This window comes from Hippoglossus stenolepis, chromosome 18 (assembly GCF_022539355.2).
Source record: "Hippoglossus stenolepis isolate QCI-W04-F060 chromosome 18, HSTE1.2, whole genome shotgun sequence".
NCBI lineage: Eukaryota > Metazoa > Chordata > Actinopteri > Pleuronectiformes > Pleuronectidae > Hippoglossus > Hippoglossus stenolepis.
This window is the reverse complement of record NC_061500.1, coordinates 10,407,222-10,435,205: the sequence shown is the minus strand read 5'-3', so window position 1 is coordinate 10,435,205 and position 27,984 is coordinate 10,407,222. Positions and strand designations below refer to the sequence as shown.

The window sequence follows — 27,984 nt, the reverse complement described above, 5'->3', positions numbered from 1 at the left end:
TTCAAACGGGGGTGGAGCGACATAACTGCGCCCTGATTTCACCACAGTAGATGAAAAATAGCAGCAACAATAAAAATGGTTGTTTATACTTTATACTACATGGCCCAGCAATGATAATAAATATTTGTATTTCCATGAAACCAGAGCTGTCTTTTTTTTCCAGGGGGGGATACATTTTTTTTAGGGGATACAATATTTTTCAGTCTGAATAAATGTGTATCTCCTCTTAACGTTTGCTCCAGTTATAGGGGGTACTTTTTTGTTTAGGGGAAAAAGTGTGTCACCCTTGAAAAAAATGTCCCCCTATAACTATAATAACCATTTTTCAGGTTCAAAAGATGTGTATCCCCTGGGAAAATGGTATCCCCCAATAGGTTTTGCTACAGTGATGGGGGATACAATTTTTCTTCAGGGGATACAATGTTTTTCGGGGGGTACATCTTTTTTCAGACTGAAGAGAACTATGCCCTCCCTAACTTTTGCTATTGTCATATGGGATACATATTTTTTGAGTCTGACAAAATATGTATCCCCTGAAAAACGTGTATCTCCATTTAACTTTTGTTATAGTTACAGGGGGAAATATTCTTTAGGGGATACACTTTTTTTCCCAGGTTGAAACGATCCCCTTAAAAAAATGTGTATGTCCCTGTAACTCGCTATAGTTGTAGGGGATGCTAATTTGTGAGGTTGAAAAAATATGTATCCCCTGAAAAAAGAAGGGTATATATCTATATTTACCGTTTCTATGTAACCAAATGTCTTTTCCAGCATTTGAGATGCCAGATTAACTGTATTATGTGTTAACATGTTATTTACATTATACATCAGACCTGAATGTAAAGGTTTATAAATGAAACTATAGTTAAATCTACAATAGTTTTATATTTGACTGAGTAGATGGAAATAATTGATCCAAAGCTTCATATGTTATGCAGCGATGAAGCGTTTTCCTCCTTGGTACCACCAGAGGGCGACATCTCGCAGTCCCTCCACGCCACCGTAGAGAGGCTGGTTGTTGTTATCGCAGCTTCATGAGAGTATCTCCGGGTCTGAGAGCAGCTCACTGACCGCAGGGACCCACCACCGCTCCACGCTCTCACAAGTAAGTCCCGACCGCTGCTAGGACACCGAAGGAAAAGGGGAGAAAGTAGCCGAGGTATTGCAGTTAGCGAGGTCTGCGTGTGCTAGCAATGCTAAGCTAACTGGTCGGGTTCAGTTTCTTAGCGGTGGCTAATGTAGCTCCGTTCATTTCACAGCAGGTGACATCTTCTCATCTACTCACCCACACTTTCCACCGTGTGTTAGTGTGAGAGACGCGCGGGGCTCTGCTGCGAGTGGCCGACGCGCTACTGTCGTCATGAAGTTAGCTAACTGTGTACAGGGACACAATACGCACGCAAGCATTGTTGTTAGCTCACGTGCTAACACTAGCCAGTTGTCATCATGGAATATGAGAGACCTGTTGTCTGGAGCAGAGAGAGAGGGAGGGAGAGAGGGAGGGGTGGGGGGATGCTCTGTTGTTTGATGTGTGTGTGTAACAAAGAGTTGTTCTGTCAGCAGCGGGACTCATCTTCACCTCAGCCCCTGTTTCCCTCCTCCGATCCGGGGCTGTTGTTCTCCCAGAGGTGTGTAAACACGGTGCACAGCCGCAGATCTGTCAACATCCGCCGGGTAACGTTTGGACAATTAAAAAGCTCGTGATGTTCAACCCTCACATCCATCAGCAGCAGCAGCAGCAACAGCAGCAGCAACAGCAGCAGTTCCACCAGCACCTGCGGCAGCTGCAGCAACTTTTCCAGCAGCAGCCTCCGCCTCCTCCTCCTCCGCAGCCGCCTCCGGGGCATCATGCCGCCCATCACCACCACCAGACGCAGCGGTAAGCGCGTTAACTCGAGACCGGGGATTCAGGCAGGGCCTCCCCGGGTGATGAGTGTGTGTGTGGCTGCAGGCGATGGATTAGCTGGAAGCCCTGAAACAATACATGATGAACTGCGCGGTTCTGTGGGTGAATGGAAGTTTATCAGCGTGCAGCATTTTAGGTTTTTACAGTTTGACTCTGATTTGGTCCATTCAGCCCAGTCTGATATTGGTTATATAGTTTTAATATTTTAAATAAGATCACTCATTATTAGCCCCTCAAAGGGGGAATTTGCTAAATAACAACAGCAACAGTCAAAATATATCAGTAAGTAATAAGTAACATCCAATAATAATTAACCTACGCAGTTATTCTTCTGTCTGTCCCAATCTAGCAGCTTTACCACACCTTATGTGCCTTTTTTGACAATAGAGTTGTTAACTACATTGTCTGTCTTCATCAGATACTCATTAGGTTACCAAGCAGCGTTGTGTTTACATTCAAAGTTGCCCTATTGCTCTGCTCTGTTATCTTGCTTGCACAAAGGTAATACTGATAAAGGTTAATATCAAACTCTGTTGCAAGATTTCCGAACCCAGAACAGAAAGTTTGATCACATCACTTCTGGTCAAGTCTCCTGGCACCGGCACACAACCTGAGTTGTGATATAAAGTTCTCTCAGGGCTTGGGCCATGTCACCTGTCATTTTTTGGTTCTGTATCTTTTTAATGTAAATGTAAACTCAGTGTGCACCCTCTTGTTTATTCTGAGGATGAGTAAAAGCAGCAGTCAGTACAGGTTTTATCCCACAGCACCTAATTTGCGACTGGTTTTATTTTGATGTATTTCCAGGCTATTATTCAACACTTCCTCTGTCTTTGGCCTTTCACCTTTATGTTTACTTTCAGTCATATTTTACCAATCCTAATGTTCTTGATAATTTTGATTAAGTATTTTTTATATTGGATTTTATATAGGATAACACTTGTGAGACTTGCAGACTACTATTTTCCAGCTTTTGTTTTGTGAAGTTTGAGCAATTATGTGCTATAAAACAATCAAAACCTTGCCTCCTGTTCACGTCCAATCTGTGCGAGCAAGGGGCCGAATAAAGCATTTGCTTCCGTGTCGAGGCAAATCGCTGTGACCATGCCCTTATTGTGAAATGATCACACTGATAGCTGGCATTTGGAGTAGAACATTCACGTGCAGGTGTCCACCTCAACATCATTTTCTTTTCCTCTACGTATTTCTATGTCAGGACTGTAGCTGTGAAATAGATTTCTAGATTTGTCAGACAACAGACTGGTCCTCTGTTTGTGGACAGAACAAGATATTTTTGCCAAAACTCTGTGTCTGTTTTGTTGAAATAATGTGTATTTCTTTTGTTTTATTTGCTACACAGAGCCCTTACCGGGCCTTCCCAGACAGCCCCTCCTCAAAGGATGGTCAACCTCTGCCAGGCAACCCAGACAGCCCTCCTCGCCCCCAATCCCATGCTTCAGGGGGCCTTACTGATGCAGCAGATGCAGGGTACATTCTGGATTACAGTTTAAAGACAGCAGTATCTGGAAAAGGGCAAAAGCTGCCATCCCTGAATAATCTGAGGCAGCATTTTTATAGATGATATAAAAACAGTAAAACTTCTCTCATGCTTTCCCTTTGTTCAGGTAACATGCGGGGCTTTGGGATGGGTGGGCAGCAGTTCCGTCAGTTCTTCGCTGCAGGGGCCAGGTCGTCTCTGCTCGGGCCGGTTCCCATGGGCATGGCCATCAAGTCCCCCATGATGGGTTACCCAGCTGCACGATCGTATCATCCACACGCTCGCTACTACAACAATAACAGCAACACCGCCACCATCACAACTACAGCTCCTTCTACAGCCTCCTCCTCCTCTTCATCCATCACCACAGTAATTACAACAGCACCATTATAATGATTATAATCACTGTGTGTTGGATGTTAGCCCAACTAAAGACCAGCTCAGTCAGAGGAAATGTTCTTCATGTGATATTGGCTTATTTGAATGTTATTTGAATGTCTCCCATTCAGAAGCAAATCAGGGTTTATCTTTGTGCTTCAAAGCTTCAAAGAATTTCATTATAGTAGGGAACAGATCACCCTGCAGCAACAGTGGTGTTCAGTAGAATAATAACATGAGTTGATGGATAAAGATTTAGTTGACACAATTGATTGTTCATTTATGTAATTTTCTCAACAAAAATGCCCCAAATTAATTTTATTGCAGCTTCTTATATGTGGGTATTTCTTAGATTTTCACACCTAATATGCTTTAATACTAAAGTCTATTACTGTCTATTGTTTTGGACAGTTGTGACTAAACAATCAGATCAGATGACTAATGACTAGTTAATCAGGAATAAGTAGCACATTAATGAACATTGGCAGTAATGGTTAGTTGCAGTTCTGCTTGTTAGCAGGACATATTGTCGCTTTTGGTTTCTATAGGTTAGTTGTTGATAATAAATGGAGTCAGACCTCAGGTTTAAACAGGAAGATCAATTTGTCCTTTAATCTACTCTGATTAAATTAAACTAATATAAAATTGAGCTCAACATTGTTTAAATTACACACAATAATATGTTGTCTATATTTAAAAGGAATAATAAAGGTAATTTCAATTTTAGTTGGACAGTCAGAACAGAATCTTGTTCTAATAAAATCTTTGCTTATTTGTGGTTTTTCTTAAATGTTACTGTCACTATATCAAACTTGAAGGTGTAGCCATGTCATTTGGGGGCGGTGTTGAAACTAACTTTAATAAATAAGTCAAGCTTCTTCATAAATCCTTGTATCTGTCTCTGTTTGTAGGACACCATCGCTCGCCAGCCAGACAGGAAGCAGGACGGCGAGCAGATGGCAGCAGGAAGCACAGAAGCCGAACCAGCAGCTAGCAGCACCAGTGATGCCCTTGATAAATCTGAAACAGGTAGAGCTGCAATCCAGTCGGTGCTGAAAAATATTAAGGGATTAAGCACGAGATCATATGTAACTTCAAACTTGTGTCCCCGCCTCGACAAACTACAGATCCTCTGAGAATTCTGATCTCTTTGTTGATAATGTGTCTTTTCTTTCTTTCAAACTTTGATGGAACAGATGGAGAAGTGGGAGGAGTCGATGATGCCACACAGATATTGGATGAGGAACTCGAGGGACCTGCTGCGAAAAAGCCGAGAACAGAGGAGTAAAGAAACCATTTTTTATATTCTATAACATCTAATCACATCATCAGTGTTTAATCAGTCTGTGTTTTCTTTAATTATAAATTTTTTTAGTATACAGAGAAAAAAATTAAGATCATGAACATGTTCTGACTTGTAAACCTTGCAAACCAGAGGTTCCCTCTCCTTGATTACCTATCCTCTTTCTCTCAGGCCGGAGACGATTGTTGCAGATGCAGAGGGGGAGGTTCTTTCTTCAGAGAATAACAGCAACACCGAGAACCAGAATGAAGGTAAAATATACACTCAAACCTAAGGTCTTGAGAGAAGATGTTCTCAGATACGTCAGATTAGCCACTAATTTCACCTTAATGTAGTAAAGTATGGGTCAGTTAAGATGATCACTAACTGTATGTTTCTCTTGGTCCTAAAACTTTTGCCAGATTGCGCCATTCTGGAAGAAGGAGGCTCTACGGGGGAATCAGATGTTGTTGAGATGGTGGAGGAGAGCAGAGCTGATGAGGTGAGAGAAGCCTTTTATTTGGTATGGTCAGAGAATGAACAATAACTTTAATGTATTTATGCCAGCTAGGAGGATTTGGAGTATTTGTCATATTTTTCTACAACATCTGTCATGTCTTAGATCAATGTTTGACACTGGCGATAGTTTTACATAGTTTTTTTGTTTTTTTAACTCTTTTTAGGTGCAGACCTGTTTATCTGCCCCGTCACCATCTGGCGGGCTGAATGAAGATGACCAGCAGGTTAATTTACCCTCAGAGGAGATGTCACAGGGAAAAGACGACTCCTTGGGTTCACCGGGCAACCTGGACGAAGGGGAGGAGGGTGTAGCGGACAGCACCAACAAGTTCTACTGCTACCTCTGCAGCATCACCTGCCACAACCAGCAAGTGGGTTGAACGTACACTCACACAGCGACATACATAGGCCGTAGTGGAATGTAGTTCCTCCCAACACAATTGTGTTTTTCTACCCTCTTCTCGCCTTGATTTGTTCTCTTTTGTGTTTTTTCACAGAACTTCAGGAGTCATATGAACAGCGTATCCCACCAGCAGAGGATGATGGAGATCCAACACATGAGCAATGCCTGTCTGGTCACGCTGCTGCCCCGGGTGCAGGAGTCTCTACAGGGAGCAGTCCAAGATGGGTCAGTTTACTATAAACAAGATAAAGAAAGAAAAAATAATTATCATCAGTTTAAAATAACACTTGTTTGTGTTGTTTGCAGAGAGAAAAAAGCCGACTTGAAGCGTTGGTGTGCCACCTGTCACACCCACTTCACCAGTGGCGTCACGGACCACCGTCGCACCGAGGAGCACAAAGTAATCAGCTGCTCGCTTAAAAAATAAGCACATTTACACCATCTTATTCCTGAGGTCACTGAAAGTTAAAACAGCTCGTCTTGTCTTACTTCTCTTACTGATCTGTTGTCCCTCCATCTCTGCTCAGCTCGCCAGTAGAACCGCCATCTCCTCCTGCATGGTCTGCAAGAAACACTTTGGGAACGCTCAGATTTTTGTGGAGCACTTGCAGTCCCAGGAGCACAAACAAAAAATGGAGAAGGTAGCTTATTTTCCCCCAGGGATGAAAAGGAATTCAACGATTCATTTTTACAACTCACTGATGTATTTACCCCTGTTTCTTAGCTCCAGGAAAAAGAAGGCTGTGAGGGCTTGGCCAAGCTGACTGCCATGGACACAGACGGCTTTTCCCTGGAAGAGGAGCAGGACAGTGACGTTGAGGAGGAAGAGGAAAGGCAGAGGAATGAAGAAGACCCAGATTCCTCTGAGAAGCAGGTAATTTGTACAAAATGTGTTGGACTTTGCAACCCCTCCCAATTTTCAGTCCAAGGTTTGAGTCCAACGTCCCTTTGAAATATATTCTGAAATGACTGCTGTCACATCACAAACGGTGCATTTATCATAACATAGTCTATTAACATTAACTGTGTCTGTGGTGAACCGGTACAGGACGGCTGGTCATCCCTTAAGGAGGTGACTCTAAAGAACATGGCCAGCGACGAGCAGTATGACCCTGACACAGTCTATGGTGAGTGACGACTAACTTTTGGTTCTTCTCTGAATAATTCAGGACATTGCTTGTTTTTATTTACTGATGATGTTCATTATTATTCTGCAGGGTCCAGTTTCTTTGTTCCAGTGGCAGGTTTTATTTGCAGACTTTGCAACAAGTTTTACCACTTTGAATCTTCTGCCCTACACACCCACTGCAAATCACTGACGCACTTTGAGAACCTCAAGGTTGGTTTTTTATCGATGACTTCATTAACCTTGTTTACTCTAATTAACAGGGAGATGTATGTATTTTGCTTGACTGTTTGTATAACCCACGTCTCAAACTGCATTGTCTTATCTGCTTTTTCACAGAGGTCCAGATCTTTGCTCAGTCAGAAGGAGGAAGCTGTTAGAGGAAGTCTCCTCGCTGCAGACAGCCTCAGACCTGTAACAGAAAACACCACAGACTTGTCAGAAGAAAATTCTCTCTCCGATGACACTGGTTCAGTGACAAACTCCACACAGCCCAAAATTACACCCACACAGACAGAAAACCTGCAGCATGAGAATGAACTGGAACCCGAGCCAACATCAAATGACGGCATCACCACCTCAGCGACCTGCGCTGGCAGCACAGACAAAGACCTCACCCTCCACAGCCAAGAGGAAGAGAGCACAGCCGAGGAGTCTGTGCTCCAGGAGAGTCCTGCTGAGCTGTCCGCTGAAAGCAGAGAGGAGCCGGACTCCATGCAGGCAGCTGTTGCTGAGGATGTTAATGAAGAGGAGCAGCTGGAGATGGAAGCTCCTGCTGTTCCAGGGAAAAAGAACGGCTCAGGGAAGGGAAAAACTGCAGCCAAACGCAGGTCAGGGAGGGCCGCAAACAGACGCTGAGACAAAAAGGTGCAGCGTGGAAAGACAGGACACCTGGTGCAACCTGAACACAGGATGTGTCAGGGTTTGAAGAGGTGCTTTCATCAAACAGCGACCAAGACGTGCACAGACCAGCCCCTCTCCATGTTAGAAAATGAAACACACACAGATAAATAGGAAGATTGTTGATGGTGAATCCCTCTGCTAGGGTGGGAAATTAACAGCTGTTATCGAAAGCATTGATAGTGAGGTAGAAAAGCACGGTGTTGAGTGTGGTCACAGCCGTGGGAAATTAAATACAAGCAATCAGCATAAGATCATGATTGAGTCTGAACGACTCGACCCAAAACACCTGTTCAGTAGTTACACATTAATTAAAACTGCATTCATGTTGCTAGAAATAAAAATGACATTTTAAAACAAGGAAATCCCCCACAAAGAGATCCAGTACACATAATTATTCTATACAACATACAAATATTCAGTCAGGTTTTGCGTATGACGTGTTCACACTGGAAAAGTGACATTAGTTTTTGTTTTTTGAAGTATTTACCCTAACTAAATAAGTCTATTGTTTTTAATTTGGGTTTGATGGACACTTCTCTGCTACAGCTGCAAAACAACAAATTGTGGTTTTAAAAACTAAATTACAGGAAAACATAGCTTTGTGAACATCACAGGTTACAGAGAAATTGAAATAGTTTTAAAAACATGCCTTTATTGTGGCGTTAAATTGGCAGTGGTGTTTCAAATGTATCATGTCCTATTAGTGTATTTCAGTCAGGAAATGTTATGAGACATTTATGGTCCTCTGGGGATGAATCCTAATTTTGGTTATCCTCTGCTGCCAGCATTTACCTGTTATGTATCGACGACATGGATCTATACAGAGATTCATGGTCCCCAGAAGATCATCCCACTGGGATTAATGACATTTTCAAACCACAAGGTTCACATTTGTGGCTTTGAGATGGGTTTCCTTTAAATCACATACACACATCAGTGATCCCCTCAAGATAAACTGTAATAACTTTGATGATGCCTGACTTTTCATATATCACCATCATCCCAATAAACTTTTAAAAAACTCAATACTCGCATACGGAAAAACCTAATGGCATTTCCTGTACACCTCAGAAACCCAGCTGTAAACTCACAGCCTTGTTTTGACACTAACTGAAAAACTAGCTGCAGTATACTTTGACAATTCTACTCTTAACAAGTAGTATGAAAGTGGGACATACTGATTTAAAATAATCTAAATGACAATTTAATTTAGACTCTTTTAATTCAGACTATTTTTTTTAACCCCAACATTTCTTTTCTGAATTTTGTCATCTCTGTAATATCCTTTGACCCCCAAAATCAACACTGTCCAGCTTTTTTAAAATGTGGCTGTATTTAAAAAAACTAAAAAGAGGGTGACCAACAGGTTAATTTCCCACCCTGCTGTCCTCAAGGATCCGTTTTTGCAAATTGTCTAGCTACCTACATGAATTATTGTTAAATTAAAATAGCGGAGATGTTTTCCACGTTGCTAACCACGTAGCACATGCTTGTAGCGAGCTGAAATGTAGAATGTAACCAAATTAAGCGTTCGAGCAGGTGACAGCTTCTGATTAAAAAGTGTTAAAATGGTACTTTTGAGTGTTGAGAAATGCTGAATCGTCAAAATGATTATAGCCTCGTCCAGGGCCTTTTTTTTTTTTATTAGACATTTTAGGTTCAGGTTCATGTTGTGGGCAGAAAAGTTGTCAGCAGCATTGGGCTTTTCACAGTAAGACACAGATTTTATTATCCTTGTCCTCACCAAACGTTTTTTGTTGCTTTCCAATTAAGCTTCTTTTTTTTCTTTTTTTTTTTAGTCAAAAGAATCCCAACTCAATCTGTAGGAGCTGAGTGTTGAAGTGAACGCCTTCAAGATGATGTCTAAAACCCCTTTTATATATTTACTTGAAAAGTAGAATGAGCTGACGGCTCCATTAATGTGTCAAGAAATGAAAGGCCTCTGCTAACGACCAGGAAGGGAACTGAAATTAAGAGCTGTCACGTTCACAGTAGGATGTCAGCACGTTGCTCTTTTTGAATTCTGAAAGCTTGTCAGTGGAGACTTAAAGCTGCTCGAAGCTTAAAAGACTGCAAAGTGGTGGTTTCTTTTTCACTCCTGGCTTAATGTTGGAGATTGCAGCTTGAGGAAAAACCTCACAAATCAGTCTTTTATCTCAGAATTCCTAAAGATAAAAGTAGAATCAATGACGTTTGCTGTCACATTCCCATGGACGATGGTCGAGTGTGACTACATTAGTTATAGTTCCATAGCTATAGAGTTTATAGCTTCAAGGCCATTAAAAATGCTTCTACGAGCATTTATGACACACATGAAGTGGTTGTTTTGTGGCCTCCAGTTTGCCATTTCTTTGGTTTTCTTTCTTTCATTGAAGATGTTTTAGTTGAAATGCAGTGGACAGTTGGAATCACAGTTAAGTTAACCCCAGTATTATCTGCAAAGAACAACCCATGCAGCGTCTGTAGAAATTTAATTTAGTACAAAGTGTTATTGTGAATCTTCAGCTCAGACGTGAATCACCAGGAACAAGAGTACTAGAGAAATACCCCAGTTACAGATGATACAAATATTTATATTTGGTTTCAGGATTTCATCAGTCATGAGGTACAAGACGCACATATTTATTCGAGGATGTGTTATTTCCTTCTTCATGACTCATGTGTTGATCTGGAAACAGTTCCTCTTCCACATTACAGGAGGATGCTTTAAACCACAGACGGCTGGCTGACGCGTAGCAACTCCCGTCGTCACGTGATTAGTATTGTACGACGTTCTGTCCTGCGAGAACGAGACACGAGGCTTCGGCTCCGAAACGGAGATACGGACGTGCAAAAGATAATTTCCAACAAAGCTGTATGTTTCTTATTGTATTTTTATTCAGCTACTGACAAAACTGAGTTGAACAAACAAACAAGCAGTTGATGTTTTCTAATTGCTGGAAGTTTAATGTATTTTTGGATGTTTGTTTTCTGTTTGGAGGGGAGGGGGGGTGGGTCCCTTTTAATTTAAATTAAAATGTCTGACAATTCCCAGTTTGTCGACTTGGTTTTTAACTAGAAACAACCGACTTCATGAAAATGAACCAGACAGCACTGCGTAGACTTACAGTCACGATAAAGATCAAACATTAAACACTAGTAGACAAATGGAATGTTGCATATATTATTTTCTTGGGAAGATAATATACAGAGATTTTAAATCTATGACAAAACACAACACTGATAGGTAATGAAGACTTGTGGGAAATCTGTGATGACCTTTTTAACATACAGTTAATTTGTTAAACAGATCACTACTGACAGAGTGCAGGGGTTAAGTATTCAAATCTCTGCCCTCTTGAAAAAATTGTCATACAAGTCAAATCCTTCAGTGAGATCAAACATGATTTGATTTTTTTGTGAATCTGAACATGAACCTGTAGTTTAAAGTTTGTTTTATTTAGTAATGATGCCACATTATTAATTCAGATCATTAATATATTATTAGTTATATTATTTATAGTTATATTTCTGGTTGTAGGAACTGTCTCCATGATGTCTCACGTGAACATAAACAACTCTGCACCGATGGATGCAGCTTTTCACATGACAAACTCATTTCACATATCTCATTTCTGCAACCAGAGTGCAAAGTAACTAATGTAGAAGCTGCTGGAGGTCAATGAACTCCGCTCTGCTCGGGAGCAACACACCGGAGCACTACAGTTCAACAAAGGAGATAAACTGAACTGCATTCAGAGATCAAGGAGATTCAAAATATCACAGTCGAGCACACGTCTGCAGATGGGGGTGAATATTCACAGATATGGACCACGCAGATCAAGGGTCAGTTGAGACGTCTTCAATAAATATTTCTATCCTCGCATTTTTTGGTCCCCACTTGTCTACTCGCTCTTGTCGCTCATTTGCGAGCCCCCATCATCTTCCTTCAGCTCCTCCTTGCCGTCTGAGGGTTGATTCTCATCCTGGTTTTCAGAGCCAAGCAGCTGGGCCCTGAACTCCAGCCGGGCCTGTCGGTTTGACTCCAGCAGTTCGTGCATTTTGCCGTTGAGCGAGTCGTTGCGCTCCTCCAGGCCGTCGAGATAGGAGTTGATCTGATCAAGCATGGAGTTGATGGCCATGTACTCTGCGGATAAGCAACAAAGAGGGTTATAGTCTTTTCTGTTGTGGAAAACAAAGACTCTCAGTAAACAGATGCGGGTTTGTTTTTATAATAAAAGTAAATACAAGAGGTTTTCTTACTATCTTTATATTTCCCCATTTGTTCAGGTGGGAATACTACTTTCTAAGTAGCAGTTTATTATAATGTCTTGAATCAACGACAGAAAAGAGGAGACAATATTCCACTTTCAACAAACAACACGTCTAATTTGACAGATGTGGAATATGAAAAAATGTATAGTTCTCTTCAAAGCTGTAAACTAGTATATAGAACAAGTATATAAGCACATTTCTAAACAGGACCCTAATCTTTTTCTTACAGCACAGTGGATATGAACACTGTTGTTCTACGTGTGATCATGATGTGTATTTCATACTTTAAGTTAAATGCCTTTATGTGTTTTCTCTATTTTGGAGCTATGTAAAGTGAGAATTGTTAAATCGTTTATTCATATATACACAATGTGTCATTATTATTATGATTATTATATGGACTCTCCAGCTATATAACGCTAGCATCATAGATTAGAATGAATGAGAACAGGAGATCGTTACCTCCGTCACCGAAGTCATCTTCATCGTTAATGATGCCGTCCTCCATAGACATGCTCGGATCTCCGTTCGGTCCAGACATGGCTCAGATATTCTCCTTTATCACTTTGTCACAGAGACAGTTCCTGTTTCCACTGTGGGGCTAGCAGCGCTAACAGCTAGCTGCTATTAGCCAAGGACTCGAGTTACTAATAAGATTCAGCAGCGATGACAAAAAGTGTAAAAACAAGCGTTCAAGTAGTTTCAGTAAATCCACAGAGATCAGAGGGAAACGTCCGGATCAGCTTGTTCACTACTTTTTATTTAAAGTCTGTGGCTTTGACCTGCGATCTTCTCAGGTTGTTTATCAATGGATTATGGGCGAAGAGTGGGCGGGGCTTGGAGGGCTCATCAGAGATTTTCATAGCTCTGAGATGGATGACTCACTATGTTAGGTATCCTGATAAGGAGTCAAATAAACATCTCCTCACTCCTAAAACAGATAAGTTATGGAAACGTTTTGAATTTGTTATAATTGTAGTTTCCGTTTTAGAGCGAGATTCGTTATGGTCAAATTTCAAGTTTCATCGGCTACAATGTAAGGTTTCTGAAAATATGATCAGAGTGAGCTCTCTTTCATTTTCGTTCTCTTTGTGTCTGAGCTGTCAGGTGCCGTCGGTCAGCTGACTGCACGCGCAGCTAACAAGTACAACTATATTAGGACGAAGAAGAAGAAGAAGAAAAAGAAGGAACTTTAAATTCTTTCTTTCTTCTTTTCTTTCTTTCCTTCCGTTTTTTTCATTCGTCTTATCTTCTAAAAACCTATGTAGATGTAAGCCTTTGGGTGTTTTACATGAGGTCTCTACTGAAAACACAAGTAAATACATTTTTTTACAGTAGCCTCTGTAAATGTCAACGCAGAAAATGGACTGATAATAAGAAAATACAAATATGAATAAATAAAAACTAGCCTCTGTAATAAATTATTGTAATAAATAAAAAAATATTATTATGAAGTAGCTGCTGCAGCTTAAATTGAAAAAATGCACTGCTAACAAAAATCTACAGATAAAAAAGTATAATGAAAATAGCTTTTATTTAGTTCATATTTATCACACAGAAATACATGATGGGTTAAAAAACACCCATAATAATAATAGTACAATCTGAAATCCTTATTAATAATATGTTAATATCTCCCACTCCAATGAAAGTGAATTAAATCATCGATGTAAAACCCATTAATAAAGATGTTATCTTTCTTTTTATTCATTCATTTATCCACTCATTCATTTATGATGGTGCGTTAATAAAACGGCGATGACAGAATGAATGGAAACCTTCATCTCTTCGGCCCAAGCTGTAGTTCCTCTCTTCGATCGGTGGGCGGCGCCAGGATATCACGCGAGTCTGCGCAGTCGACCCACGTGCGGACGCTTCCCGTCAGAGGAGGGGACTGAGGCCTGATCAACACACCGCGACCTCGCTTTGTTTTGGAAGTTTGTTTTCGAAATGGAGGAATTACCTGCGGACCTCGGAGCGTTTCTCCTGAACCACCCGTTCCTCCAGCTCACAGACAGCAAGAAGGTGAGCCGGCCAATCACAGCACAGCACAGCACACGGAGCACGCTGTCAATGTGATGCTAGCTGAGATGCTAACTTACCTCACCACTCATTCACTGTGAAGTGTTGTGATGGCTGCATGTGTTGATCAAGGCTGGATAAAGCCTGTACACGATAACCTGCTTTGTTAAACTGCAGGATTTAACCCCAGCAGATGTTGCACAGCTGTCACCTGTGTGTGTGTGTTTTCAGATCAAATGCACACTGAATGGCCACGAGTTTCCGTGCAACCTGACAGAGCTGCAGAAGTTCACTCAGGGGAAGAAGTATGAGAAGCTGAGCGCCACAGCAGAGTTCAACTACAGCCAGCACGAGCCTCACGTCGTGCCAAGCATAAAACAAACGTAAGGATTCTCTGAAACGCTTCTGTCCAACCATCTGCAAGATAAAACACCAACACCTGCCAACACCTGGCTGTCCCTGCAGTGGTGTGGTTCCGAATCTATCTGTCAAACTGATGTGCAGTTTCTAATCTGACGTTTCCTGTGTGTCTTCCAGCAATCAGCTCTTCTGTAAACTGACACTCCGACATCTCAACCGGCAGCCGCATCATGTCCTCAGACATGTCAACGGGAAACGCTTCAAAAAGGCCCTCGCCAAATGTCAGTGCACCGCCAATCCACTCTGCACGACACGTTTTCAATAGAGGTTATTAACATGTAGGGCCCGACCAATGAGGATTTTTGGGGGCCAATATCGAGGAGTTAAAAGAAGTTTCCGACACTGATATCAGCTGATATATTTTTTTTTTTAATTGGCAATGACTACTGAGATGTTGTTCTCAAACCCTCATGGCAAAGAAATGTAATTGAGGCCAGTTTAACTGTACATTTTAATATAAATATCTATAAATAATAAGAAAACACAAAAAAATCATATATATATATAGAACTCAATCACTTCACCCACCCCTCCATCGGCAGAACAGCGTTGAGAAGATAATGAGTGAATTTCCATTTTTATTTAACTATCCCTTTAAACTTAATCACTGACCCTCAGATATGATTACATAGTTATAATGGGGATTGGTATCTCTAAACGCCTGTTGGAGCCTGCCATTAACAACAATGCTTTTCCCATATCATGTAAGCAGTTATGTAGTCACAATATTCCAGTACAGTTTTGATTTCACACAATTGGATGGCCACATCCTTTTCAGGTTTACACTGTGGTGTTGCTTCAGGTGTAGTCAGTCTTGTATATCAATTTACATTGATCTCATTGATTTAACTAAACTTACACACACCATTACATAGTACTGTTATTAAAAACAAAACATTTTAGGGTCCATATCCCTGTAGAGCACTGCAGATTATGAGCCAGTTCACGCTGTCACTTGGTTTCTGACATGACTCGTCTCCCTCTTGCTCCAGATGAAGAGTGTGTGAAGCAGGGGATAGATTTCGTTCCAGCCAGACTCAAACAGAAGAAGCCCAGAGACAACGTAGGAGAGGACGTCGGTCGGGGGAGGGCCTCAAAACAGGGGCGCGGCACATTGGATCCGTCGTCCAGTGACGAGGACCACAGCGACTCTGAGGACAGCATGAGTGACCTCTATCCTAGTCAGTATCCCACAGGCACACACTGTCGATATCTCTAACACACACTCTAACACACACCATCTAGAAAAAATGGTAATATCAGCTGCAGTATATCATTGAATTTGATATCTAGTTGTGTTTAGTTACAGAATTTGGTGTATGGACTTTTAAAGTGGACTTGTTGCTGTTTTACTTTTCTGTAACACCGTGTCATATTTCCCCGCAGCATCTGTGTTCACCTTAAAAAACACGGAAGAAGAAAATATGGAGGGTGAAGGGAATGAGGAGGAAGACGACTTCAAAACAGATGAAGACGAGGGAATGGAGGTGGACAAGCAGGAGGTGCAGAAACGCAAAAAGGTCTGTGTGTAACATGCATTTTTGTGTGTGTGGGGGATCTACTTTCTCCAACAGGCAGCACTGACAGAATATTGTCATATTTTTGTCTTTCAGGTCCAGGGTGGAGATTTACAGAAGAAATTCAAAAATAATCAGTCGAAATCAGGGCGAAAGACCAACGGGAAAGTGCGGAATGCAAAGTGAAAATGTAAAACCATAGGGGCATAGTATTTTTTACCTGGTTTTAGCACCAAGAACCTGCTGGACGCAGTTTTCCTGTGTCGGAGCCAGCCTGATCTTTGCATTTGTACATTGTAATCTTGCTCAGTTTCAGTGAGGCAGGTTTACAGATCTGTGGGACTGGATAGGTTCTGTCCCTCGGTTCCCAAGCAACAACACTGACATAAAATACAAATTGTTTGGACTTGCAAAAGTTGTCTGTCTATTTTTTTTTTTTACCAGTCGTCGCCTCAATATCAGCACAAAAGCAGGAATATGTGCACACTTGAAATGCAGATTAAAGAGAGACAACTGTGTCAGTGTTGCTTCATCTACTTCCTTTTCCATTTCCTGTATCTAGACCTTGAGATGTAATCATGTATTTTGTGCAAAACATTTTATTCTCAGTGCTGCATCAGGTCACAGTTATTCCTGACCTGTGCATTTAAATACCATAACCTATGGGGGTGTATAGGGTCTCCTCTTGGAAAACGGGCAGTGCACATGTTCTCGGAATTTAAAGACTTTCTCCAAGTCTTTGGTGTTGATAGTTTACAAGGCATCTGTACGCTGTAGCCAACTTTTACACCTCAGTCCCATTTCCCTTCACGTGCAGCTCTGCCCTCTCTTCTTCATCGTTCTCCCACCATTTCACCAGCAGCCAAACTGTCTGACTCTTCTGTCTCAGCTGGCTTCATCTTGACTCCGCAAACACCAGCACCAGTATGAGCCGTGCACTGACGAATAACTCCAGCAAATATTGCATTTCATGGTGTCCGTCCAGGCTGCAGTTGTAGTCGTGCAGGGTGAAGACCCCGGGGGGAGTTTAGACGGGCCGGGGCAGCAAGGACACATCAAGTCGTCCTGTAGAGCTGGTGGAAGTTGTTCAGTAGAAAGGAGAGGCACAGAACCAGCAGTATTAGCCTGTCCAGCTCTTATTAAGTTTAGTCTATCATATCCAGTGTTGCATTGGGTTGATTAATTGGTGAGCTGCCTGAATCATCACCAAATAATGTGGATTTAAAATTTAATTTTCACTATATTTATACAAATTACTGACGCAATGAGATAAAGTGTGGAATGATTTAATCAAACGCATGTGAATCGTATGTTGTGGCCTTCGCAGTCATGAACACTTATAAGAGTAATAGGTTCTCCAATATCAAAACACTACATGAGGGAGTATCTTATGCAGTAATTGTGCTTCATCTCTTTAACAGAGTTGTATTTACTAAAATAAATTATATTTTGTTAACTGTCTATGATTTCAAGTGGCGCTGATGCTGTCCTGGCAACTTGAGATGACCCAACACGTTAAATTTCCTTCAATTGTGTATATTCAAGCATCTGTTTATATGCTAGACAAGTTATGTGATTTCCCTGAGTCATACATCTACCATTTACACACAGTCCATAATGACCATTCAAAAAAATTGTAAATGAGTACATTTACTTGAGTGCTTGTACTTAAGCATTTCCATTTTGCCCTACATGTATATTGTGTTTAACTCCTCTCCAATACAGAGTGCTGTATTGTGCTCTATCCCAGCTGTAGTTAGTTACTTTGCATACAATGCATTGACTAAGATTAAGTTAGAAACTCCTTATCTTTTGACCTCTGACCTCTGTGTGTGATGTTGTGGCCCTGTGTCCTTTGTCAGAATCTACAATTAAGAAATATTAATTCCCTTTTAAACTTATATTTTAAAAGTAACAAACTTGCTTTTTGTTTAAATAGCACTGAATGATCTCCTGGTTCCATATTCTTCCCCGAACTGTCTCCCTTTCCTCAGGTCTGGCTGCACTGTAGATCCTTTTAAATCTGATTTAAAGTGCTACCTTTTGGAACTTATTTTATGTGCCTTTTCCTGTATTTGTCTTTTCTACAACTTTTATTTCTAACACAGTACTTCCTATCTTTTATCCATACTCGTGTCGCGTTCCTTTGTCGTCATTGTAAAACACTTAAGCTCAACTAATGCGGTATATAAATAAATCTGACTTGACTTCTCATAGGGTCTTATCAAGATAGATAGAAATGGATGGATAGAGAGAGAGAGAGGGTGGGAGGGAGAGAAGGATGGATGGATAGATAGATAGATAGATAGATAGATAGATAGATAGATAGATAGATAGATAGATGATTGATGGGTAGGTATAGGTAGGTAGGAAAAATAGATATGGAGGGATAGATAGATAGATGGGTAGGTAGGTATACGTTGGCAAAAGAACAAAAAAAGACAAAGGTTTAAAAAAGGTCTGATGTAATAATGCACTTAATTTAATTTTGAATAACTGGTGAAATTGTTGTTTTTGAATGAATCAATTTCATTTAGTTGAATAAACTAACATAATGAGGTCCATGTGAGATATAACAGACAGTAAGAATGCACATCTGTCTATAACCTGTAGCCATCTTTAAAAGCGCCACGACTAACAGGGGAGTGTTTACGTATACACAGATACAGATGAATGGAGGTGGAGTGCGTGAATCTACTTCTTTACACGCGTTAAAAAAAACCAAACAAACCCGCAAACAGCGGCGGACAGCGGCGTCGGGGCCCCGCACGCCTCAGTCTACGTGGCATACAGCGGTTGCAGCAGCGGAGCGTAGGGGGGCCCTGTGTGGCGCTCCGTCAACTCGCGGGGCATTGTGGGGCGGAGGCGGCCTTTTCTCTCGCGTCCAGGGCGAACGGGAAATCTTCAAGTAAATAACGCGAACAAGGGGGCGAGGAACAGACGGTCCGAGCCGGAGAAAACAAGAACCCCCAGCACTTCACGCACCGTGTTGCGCTCCAGCCTTCGGTGTTAACACAGAGGAAGAACCGCTACCGGCGCAGCAGACATGGGGCAGGAGGAGCTCATGAACACCGCGGAAGACGTGGCGGATCAGGTAACTTCAACCCCTTAGCTGCGCTGGTGTCCCCCACCGCTAGCCGCTGTTAGCATGCTAGCCGCTAACTAGTTTGGAAGTGACTCTCCGCCGAGGGTCTCCTGTTAGCGTTCTGGCGTCTTTACTGTTAGTTTGTACACGTCCGCAGTTTCCTGCCGGGGACTCGAACCTGACATTTTGTGGAAGCAGACGGTCATTTCCTCGCATTTCGAGTGTGCACGGGCGGCTGGTGTGTGTCAGTGTGCTGTCACACGTCTCCACATTGATGACTGTTCCACAAAGTGCAACTGTTAGCTTCAGCTGACAAGTTAAACTCGGGAGTTAGCAGCTTGTTAGCTTGTAGCCACACGGTTTAACCATAATGTGTATTTGCTGCCAACCGCGTTGTAGTGATTTGACTCCTCTGAGTTGGGCTTTTCCCCAAACTGGACAATCTGTGTGTGGCCTTGACAGAGCTGCTCCAACACCCAGATCACCCCCCACCCCCCACCCCAAACTCTGGATGTCTTCACTGTATGACACATGCTACAGCTAGCTAGCTTTACCATAGCTACTTTTTATTTTCCTGTATTGGCGTGACAACAGGTCATCCACTGCTCCACAAAAAGTGAGGTTCCGATCAGATTTCAGGTCAGCCTGTGTGACCCATGTTGATGTGAAGCTTGGGGACAAAAACTCCACAGGTTGTGTATGTGATGTACCTTCTGTCCTTTTGTAAAGTTGCTACAGTCGTGTGTGTGTGTGGTACCTTCTGTCCTTTTGTAAAGTTGCTACAGTCGTGTGTGTGCTGCATTCATAGCTTTGTTTTTTTAGGACGAGCCAGATTTAAAATCAGCTATCTCCTTGGAGTTGATCTGTCATTTCTGATATCAACCCTGTCTGTTTTGTGTATGTTTGTGCCATTTGTGTGGAGTCGAACCCAACACATATGCCAGAAAATGCTCCACTACCTTCATTTGATTACCCCTGATTGGTTCATACCCTCCTATCATGAGTTCTCTGTGTGGTGTGCTGTAAAAAAAATAGGGCATCTGCACACTGGTTTGTTTGCTTTGTTAGACACGTTGCTAAGCCCATTTTAAGGGCACATCCCTCATTAATGGACCCCTGAGCTAACATGTTGCTTACACCTTCTCCACAGTCTATTTGCAGCCTGTGGCTGAGACCCTGCAACCCTTGGGCTTGTTCAGATTGGTTCCCCTCTTCCTCCATTCACATCTCGCTCAGCAGTCGTAGTGGGAGGGGATAGACGCTGATAGGCTGCTGCGGTCTGGCTGTGCTGATGTGGACTGCCGAGGAGGCGGGGACTGGGGCAGGTCACAGCTCCGCGACTCTTGGCACTGGACTGTCTGAAAATCTGCTCATGAATTCAGTTTGACAGGAGAGCATAGGGTAGTTTGTTATTTGTAACTATTTATTTTATGTTCTCAACTTCAACTCAAAACAAAGGGGCCTTTTTGGGAGACTGTGACATGGAGACCTGTTATCTTCTTAAGATCTGTAGACCACAACAAAACGTCTACCGGCATGTTTTACCTTACTCTTTTGAAATCCGTTGCATCAGTTTATAATCTTATGAGTCTTAAGTTCCACGCCTTTATTGTTTCTTGGTTTAGAGAGGGAGAACCATATGTGGCCTAAATCTTATGGCTTAGCATCACGTGTGGCTAACTCGAACACAAGTAAGTGATTGTATGGTGTTAAACTTTGAAAGGTAAACAATCTATTCCCTTTTAATTATTGAAATAATCAGTACGAAGATGGTGTAATATTATTGATATTTTAAAGGCTGTAATGTGACAAAAAATCGAATCTACATTTCGCACCTATTTTATTGCAGTTACTGACGAAAGCAGTAAAAAAACTTACTCCACAGTTCACATCATACATAACTACCATCATTTCAGGTACCATCATGCACTGTTTCCTATACTTCACAAGGAGATCTAGATTGTGTGTAGAATTAAGCAAGTCTGCCAAGTCAGCAATTCTACTTTAAATTACTGTTATTCTGACATTCGCTTCAGCATTATTACTATTCAGCAAATGATCATTGGATTTATCACTATAAATATAGTTGACAGCGTTTATGATTGTTAGTAGCAGGCTGCCCCAACTTGGACTATTATTTTGTTTTATAAAGGACGTTTTTATAGAATTCAGTTATGTTTTACTCTGGGTGGCCGTGGGTCCTTAAAAACCTTTACCTATCTAAAAATGGCTATAAAGTATTAAATACAAGATTGGATGGGTCTCGGTGAAGAAGAAGAATCATTGGTGGAGAGTCTGAAAGTGTTTACTTGGGGGGGAAAAAGTATGTTTTCACTTTTGGTGTTTATTTCCATTGCAAGTTTGGTCTTTCATTTAATTTCAAGGGGTTTTAAAAAGGTCTTATAGTCTGTTTATAGCTTCAGACTCCCTGGTTACTGCTTAATGACTCATTATAATGTTGTATTGTTGTGCGCGATGTTGTCTCTTTCTTCTTTAGTCGCCACATCATCTCTTTCTGTTCTCGCCAGTCACTTACCCTCTCCTGTTTTCTCCTGTTGTCCAGTTCTTGCGGGTAACCAAACAGTACCTTCCCCACCTGGCACGCCTGTGTCTCATCAGCACCTTCCTGGAGGACGGCATCCGCATGTGGTTCCAGTGGAGTGAGCAGAGGGACTACATCGAGGGTACCTGGAGCTGTGGCTACTTCCTGGCTACGTGCTTTGTGCTGCTTAACCTCGTAGGACAGCTGGGTGAGTGAGTGCGTGGGAGGGTTTCAGTCAGGACCAAAGACAAGTCGGCTCAATGTTTCCGTGTTTCTGGGGGCCGTGAGGAGTGACTGAAACTGCAAAGCACATATATATTCACATAATTTTTGAAATATATATACACAGGGTTTTTAAGCGCAATATCCTTTCTGCGAAATTGAAAAAATAGCTAACCACTCTTGTATTTTAAAGTATCTATTTTATTAAATATGTGAAAGTTTTAAACGTGCCCCTGGTGTATTTCAGCCACATTGCGTCTGCCATTTGCCGAGAGTTGCGCAGTAAAGTCAAGCACAGTGAACTTCACTTGTGGGATACAAATCATCTTGCTGATTAATGAATCAGAAGAGACTGTTGTGACATATTGAAGGATGCAGTCAGGCCCACTTGATCATGAATCTGTTGCAAAACTGCTTTACCAAGCTCGTTTGAACTTTGAGGTCAATCGGTCCTAAGACCAGAAGTTTGTGCCCTGAACACTGAAGAAGGCGTCAACCAAAAGGCTTTGCTTTCTTGTACATCAAGAAAAAATGGATTAAATTAATATTTATATTTAGTTGTGCTTTTGAATCTGTTAAACCTGTATGTCTGTGATAAGCCTGATACTAGAAGTTTCTTCAAGTGCTCGAGCAACTGAAAATTGTTTTACTTTAAATTGTTTTTCAAAGTAGCTTTAACGTAATCCTGATTATATACATATAATGGCAAATTATACCTCAGGGAGGCATTTTTCATTTGAAGACTACAACAAACATTAGCCATAACTTTAACCATCTTTGCTCTCTTGTGTGTCCCAACAGGCGGCTGTGTCCTCATCCTCAGTAGAAATTTTGTACAGTATGCCTGCTTTGGATTATTTGGCATCATAGCGCTACAGGTGAGAATAAAGACACTATAACTACATTTTCAATATACTCCCCCAACAGTATGTCATTGTGTCTAATCTGGAACATTTCCTTTTTTTTCTCCACCAGACTGTCGCTTACAGCATTTTATGGGACCTTAAATTTTTGATGAGGTAGGTGTCACTCAGTTTTAGTCACAGATTCAAAAATGGTTCTTAACTGCCTCAATAAATTATAACAGAGAAATTCTGTCTTTATTGAAATATTGTGCATCATGTTGCTCCGGCTCCCAAACATCAAGTCTGATCTCCAAATCGTTTATCTTACCTGCCTGATTCATGTGTACACATACAAGTGGGAGGCAGTTCACTGACGTTTGAAGCAGAATGTTATTGAAATTTTATTGATATTGTTTTTACACTGACTGGTGATTTCTGATGTTAAGCTTTAAATTCCATTACCTAAAATCACAGATTAGAAGTAGCTTAATCTGGTTGAAAGAATGTGCTGCAGAAATGGAAACTTTTAATTTGCTTGTAGTACAGGGTTTCCACAGTGTCTTAAAAAATAATAATCTGACTTTTAATATGTTAAATTATTACATACTATGAGGTACGTACATTGGTAACGTGGGGGCATTTAGAGTTATTTTCTATCAGGCTACTTCATCTTATCTTCAATTATGGGGAAATGTAATTTATTCTGGAACTCTGATATTTCTTCATATCTGCCATACTTGAGCTAGCCCTTAAATTCCATTCATTATGGTCTTAAATGTAACTTGTTAAAACCTGCAGAAGCTCTGCATTAAACGTGAAACAGTTAGTTAAATGACTACAATTACTGTGGATGAGACCTGTGGTTTATTTAATCCTTAATAGTCAGATGAGTCATCACAGAAATCTCTTGTGCCATGTTGGACCTGTTTGAGCATTCTGTGTACATGTAATTCATGTACTGTGGGTTCTTTATATATATATTTCCTGTAAACAATAAAGTAATATTGGGAACCACGCTCATTCCAGTCAATAAATAGAACAGCACTCAGTAGAGCACATACCTGCTCCAAGGCCAGTCCCCTTAAATTCAATCAAGCTGCACTAAATTTCTTACACTCACAGACATCAGTCCCCTAAATATGTCAGATTTTTTTCCATCAAGATCCATGAATTATTCCCTGCAAAATCAATGAAATTGTCCAAAAAGGGCCAATCTCGGAATGATAAGAAGAAAAAACAAATCCTGGATCCCATCCTTTGTCTGGATCCATTCCAAAATGTAATGGGCTCTGTCTTGGCCCATGTCCCATCCCTTCACCAAGGTTTTGTTGAAATCTGTTTGTTTTACAAACAGTCAAACCAACCAACCATCAAGGAGACGGGGGCGAAAACAAGATCAGGATCAGCTGATCTGTCAATTGAAGTCAGCCTCCTCTTCTGCTTGTTTGACTTCAGGTCTGACACGCACTGTCCAGAAATAACCGTCCTCTTTCTCCTCCCCCAGAAACCTTGCCCTCGGAGGTGGTTTGCTCCTGCTGCTGGCCGAGTCTCGTTCGGAAGGAAAGAGCATGTTCGCCGGAGTCCCCTCCATGGGAGAGAGCTCGCCGAAGCAGTACATGCAGCTGGGCGGTCGAGTTCTGCTGGTGCTCATGTTCATGACTCTGCTGCACTTTGACTCCAACTTCTTCTCTGTGAGTACTGGCTACATTCTGCAGTCCTTTCACCCACATGGATCAGTCAAGGCCAGTGCAACACCACATTCATCTGGACACAGTTCTCAATCTACGATGGCAAGACTTCACTGAGAGCACATCTGTAGCTGAAAAGCATTGCATTCAGTCACTGTGGTGTCAGATTGACTCACTTAAACAATACTAAAACATTATTTTTCCAAATGGCAATGGCTGATGGTGTAATTTCCTGTTAATGGGTTAAAACATGCAAACTGCGTTGACCTGGTTAGTGGACGACCCTCTCTGCCTCCTGAGCCACAGCTGCTGGTTGTTGAGACGCAGGCACTGTGGTTTGACGTTCAACTAAAGTCCCTGTGATCTTTATTTGATAATGATTTGATTTATTGTCTCCAGAGCATGTTGACTGTCAGTAGTGATGTTCATTTACCATTCGTTCATCTTGGTCAAATTAAAGCACAAACTCTGTTTAACTTTGGACTTTTGCCTCTTTCTACAGATCCTGCAGAACATGGTGGGAACCGCCCTCATCATCCTGGTGGCCATCGGCTTCAAAACTAAACTCGCGGCGTTGACTCTCGTCATTTGGCTTCTGGCTATCAACGTCTACTTCAATGCTTTCTGGACCATCCCCGCCTACAAGCCCATGCACGACTTCCTCAAGTACGACTTCTTCCAGACCACCTCTGTCGTCGGCGGCCTGCTGCTGGTGGTGGCGCTTGGTCCTGGCGGCGTGTCCATGGACGAGAAAAAGAAGGAGTGGTAGGCAAAAGGAAGGGATGAGATACGAGGATTGCCCAGCACCACTAAGGTCCCCCCATGACCGGGACACAAAGACCCTCCCTCTCCTCCAGTTCCCCCCCCACCATCAGGGTACATAGGTTTTTTTTCTAGTTTTTATTATTTGGCCAAATCCACAACACCATCCCATAGTTTTTTTTCTATTCTCCACCAGACTGCTATTTTTATTTTTTCGTTGAACATGATCGTGCCAGATGTTTTTTTTTATAAATAAACTGGATTAAAAATGAATCCCAATCCAAACTTCATAGAAAACAACAATAGGATGATAAGTGGAAGAGGAGATTTATTTGTTCTGTGTTCAGGAGATGAATGAAAATAATTTATTGTATTTTATGGGTGTTTTTCCATATCATAGATTGATTTTCATATTTTCTGAATAAAAGTGGATGAGTGGAGATGGTGCAGCAATTTACCCCCCCCAGCCCCCCATGGACGCTGATGTTTTTCTGCTGTTGGATCTCGGAATATCTGAGACTTTCTCTCCACATTGATTCAGAAATCTTGGGCGCTCATTTGACATCAACTCGCATCTACTCTCCAGATTTCATCTCCCCTCTCTTTTTATAATACCATACCCTTTCAATCTGTACATCTTCAGTCTCAACTGACTGAATCTGGGGGGGACGTGTAAATTGTATAGTGGTGGATTGCAGTCGTGCTTGATTGAAAACTTCAACACAGTTGTTAGCTCCAGGACTTGTTATTGGGCACTTTGTTCTGTACGTCTTTGGCAAATGCCTAACTAGTGAACTGTATATGATCGGGGGATAGTAGTCGGGGAGGCTCAACGTTTGTGAAACATCATATTATGCGACCTAGAAAAGCAAAGAGGATTAAGCAGAGTCACTTATCACCTGAACTTGCGTGTTTTTTTTTCCCTGTGTAAGAAAATAAAAAATATTCAGTGTATTGATTTTCAGAAGTTTATATTGTATTTTTGATCTTTTTTTTTTATTTTGGAAGTTCATGGCGAAAAAATAAAAATTAAAAAATATAAAGTCACTGGCTCGGTCAAGGTTTTGTGCTCTCACAGATTTACTGACATCCTTGGACCATGAAATGTAAACTCTCAACTAACGATCCACACACTAGAGTGCAAACATGGAGCAAAGTACAGAAAACATGTAGACTTAGTGAGGACTGCTTGCAGATCACAGTCTCCTCAGAAGATGTGAATGAAGGGTGTTGAGTTGGTGCTGGAAAGAGCTTCGAGCCCCAGACTTGATTTTTAGGTCAGAGACTTGGAGAATATACTGACCTCTGGTGGCCAGCTGCAGCTCTGCAGTGGAGCACAGCCTCATTTTCAGCCACGTTGATAAACTTCAGGACACATGTACACATCTGAAGACTGTTAATAAAGCATTGATTTGTGTATTATTTACAGCGGTAACTGCTGAAAATAAGAGTAGGTATTAAATACAAGAGATAGATATATATATATATATATATATATTTTATATATTTATTTATCGGGATAATAGTAAAGGTTAATATATTCAGATGGTAGCTCCTCTGTCCTTGTCTCAGCATTGGACCTGACACCACAGATGGCTCCAGGTGGAATGATAAGAACCTTCTTAAAGTTTATAACTGACCCTTTAAATTCACTCAAACTGAGAATGTACTCAAAGATATTAAACAAATGTATCCCTTTCACTTATCATTACAAAAACCAATAATCAAGGGAGATGTGTGTTAGAATCTAGTTCAAATATGTATTGTGTGTTTTATACTTGTATGGAATTACAGGGCTGGACTTTGCAAACACTGGAGTTGTGTTTCACTGATGGAGGAAGTATCAGTGGCCACTGACACCACAAAGCCGAAAAAACTGTGATGCCATTGAAAAGAAATAATGAAGAAGTGGGACATGATATACAATTTCCTCTCAAGCCAAAGTATCTGTGTATTTATTACTGCTGCAGTGGATTCATACAAGCTCGTAAAAGTGTTACAAATATTTCACAATAACAGCAAAGTTTGTAGAAAGATTTAAAAAATATGATAATATGAGATCACCAACATAACAAACTACTTTATATCCTGTATGTAAAATAAATAATCTGACAATGTAAGAAACCAATATAATGTAATACTTCCAAAGAACAATTTTGTTTTTGTGCCCTTACTGACACCCACTATTCAGTTTCCTTATCACCCCAGGCACCCAGGACACCAAACAGTTCTCCAAACCTGAAATAATGAGCTGATTAATTGATTAGTCGATAAACAGAAAATGAATTAACAACTTTGATAATTTCTGGATTTTTAAAAGAATTTTAAGCCAAAATGCTTAAAACTTTGTAACCAGCTTCTCGTGTATTTGCAACTTATAAATATGGAGGATGGACCTTTCCCTCTATAATCTAAAGAATAAATCAATCATTTATCAGATGTATTGATAATTAAAACAATTCTTGGTTTCAGACTCACTTTACTTCTATGGTGACATAATTATACATAATTACATTATAGTGCTTTGTGGACTCAAACACGTCACCCACCCCTCCATTGGCATAGTGGTGAGTAGATAATGAGGGAATTTTTGAGTGAACTATCCCTTTAAG

At 41.2% G+C, this 27,984-nt stretch overlaps 4 protein-coding genes across 5 annotated transcripts; 3 read left to right on the top strand and 1 right to left on the bottom strand.

The window, feature by feature from the left end:
* The first annotated feature begins 977 nt into the window (after nucleotides 1-977).
* Nucleotides 978-9,589, top strand: ciz1a (cdkn1a interacting zinc finger protein 1a). Of its 2 annotated transcripts, none has more exons than XM_035184490.2 (16): nucleotides 978-1,105; nucleotides 1,564-1,879; nucleotides 3,267-3,394; nucleotides 3,532-3,773; nucleotides 4,694-4,811; nucleotides 4,979-5,066; nucleotides 5,257-5,336; nucleotides 5,487-5,566; nucleotides 5,748-5,954; nucleotides 6,081-6,211; nucleotides 6,293-6,386; nucleotides 6,514-6,627; nucleotides 6,711-6,860; nucleotides 7,035-7,113; nucleotides 7,204-7,325; nucleotides 7,452-9,589. In XM_035184490.2, exons 2-16 carry the CDS (start codon nucleotides 1,704-1,706, stop codon nucleotides 7,968-7,970), a joined length of 2,328 nt encoding a protein of 775 aa, XP_035040381.2. In that variant the 5' UTR covers nucleotides 978-1,105; nucleotides 1,564-1,703; the 3' UTR covers nucleotides 7,971-9,589. The 2 variants fall into 2 exon arrangements, with proteins under 2 accessions (XP_035040381.2, XP_035040380.2); XM_035184489.2 differs by having other exon boundaries at nucleotides 1,561-1,879.
* An 882-nt stretch (nucleotides 9,590-10,471) lies between these two features.
* On the bottom strand, nucleotides 10,472-13,093 carry bbln (bublin coiled coil protein). The gene is made up of 2 exons (XM_035184491.2): nucleotides 12,732-13,093; nucleotides 10,472-12,141 (listed from the first exon to the last, which is right to left on the bottom strand). The coding sequence occupies exons 1-2, from the start codon at nucleotides 12,808-12,810 to the stop codon at nucleotides 11,900-11,902; spliced, it is 321 nt and encodes a 106-aa protein (XP_035040382.1). The 5' UTR covers nucleotides 12,811-13,093; the 3' UTR covers nucleotides 10,472-11,899.
* A 1,012-nt stretch (nucleotides 13,094-14,105) lies between these two features.
* surf2 (surfeit 2) lies at nucleotides 14,106-16,643 on the top strand. The gene is made up of 6 exons (XM_035141657.2): nucleotides 14,106-14,294; nucleotides 14,523-14,674; nucleotides 14,829-14,932; nucleotides 15,704-15,892; nucleotides 16,098-16,231; nucleotides 16,325-16,643. The coding sequence occupies exons 1-6, from the start codon at nucleotides 14,220-14,222 to the stop codon at nucleotides 16,412-16,414; spliced, it is 744 nt and encodes a 247-aa protein (XP_034997548.1). The 5' UTR covers nucleotides 14,106-14,219; the 3' UTR covers nucleotides 16,415-16,643.
* A 2,371-nt stretch (nucleotides 16,644-19,014) lies between these two features.
* Nucleotides 19,015-26,336, top strand: surf4 (surfeit 4). The gene is made up of 6 exons (XM_035184967.2): nucleotides 19,015-19,322; nucleotides 21,877-22,063; nucleotides 22,879-22,955; nucleotides 23,053-23,096; nucleotides 24,427-24,613; nucleotides 25,113-26,336. Exons 1-6 carry the CDS (start codon nucleotides 19,275-19,277, stop codon nucleotides 25,377-25,379), a joined length of 810 nt encoding a protein of 269 aa, XP_035040858.1. The 5' UTR covers nucleotides 19,015-19,274; the 3' UTR covers nucleotides 25,380-26,336.
* Nucleotides 26,337-27,984: the final 1,648 nt, after the last annotated feature.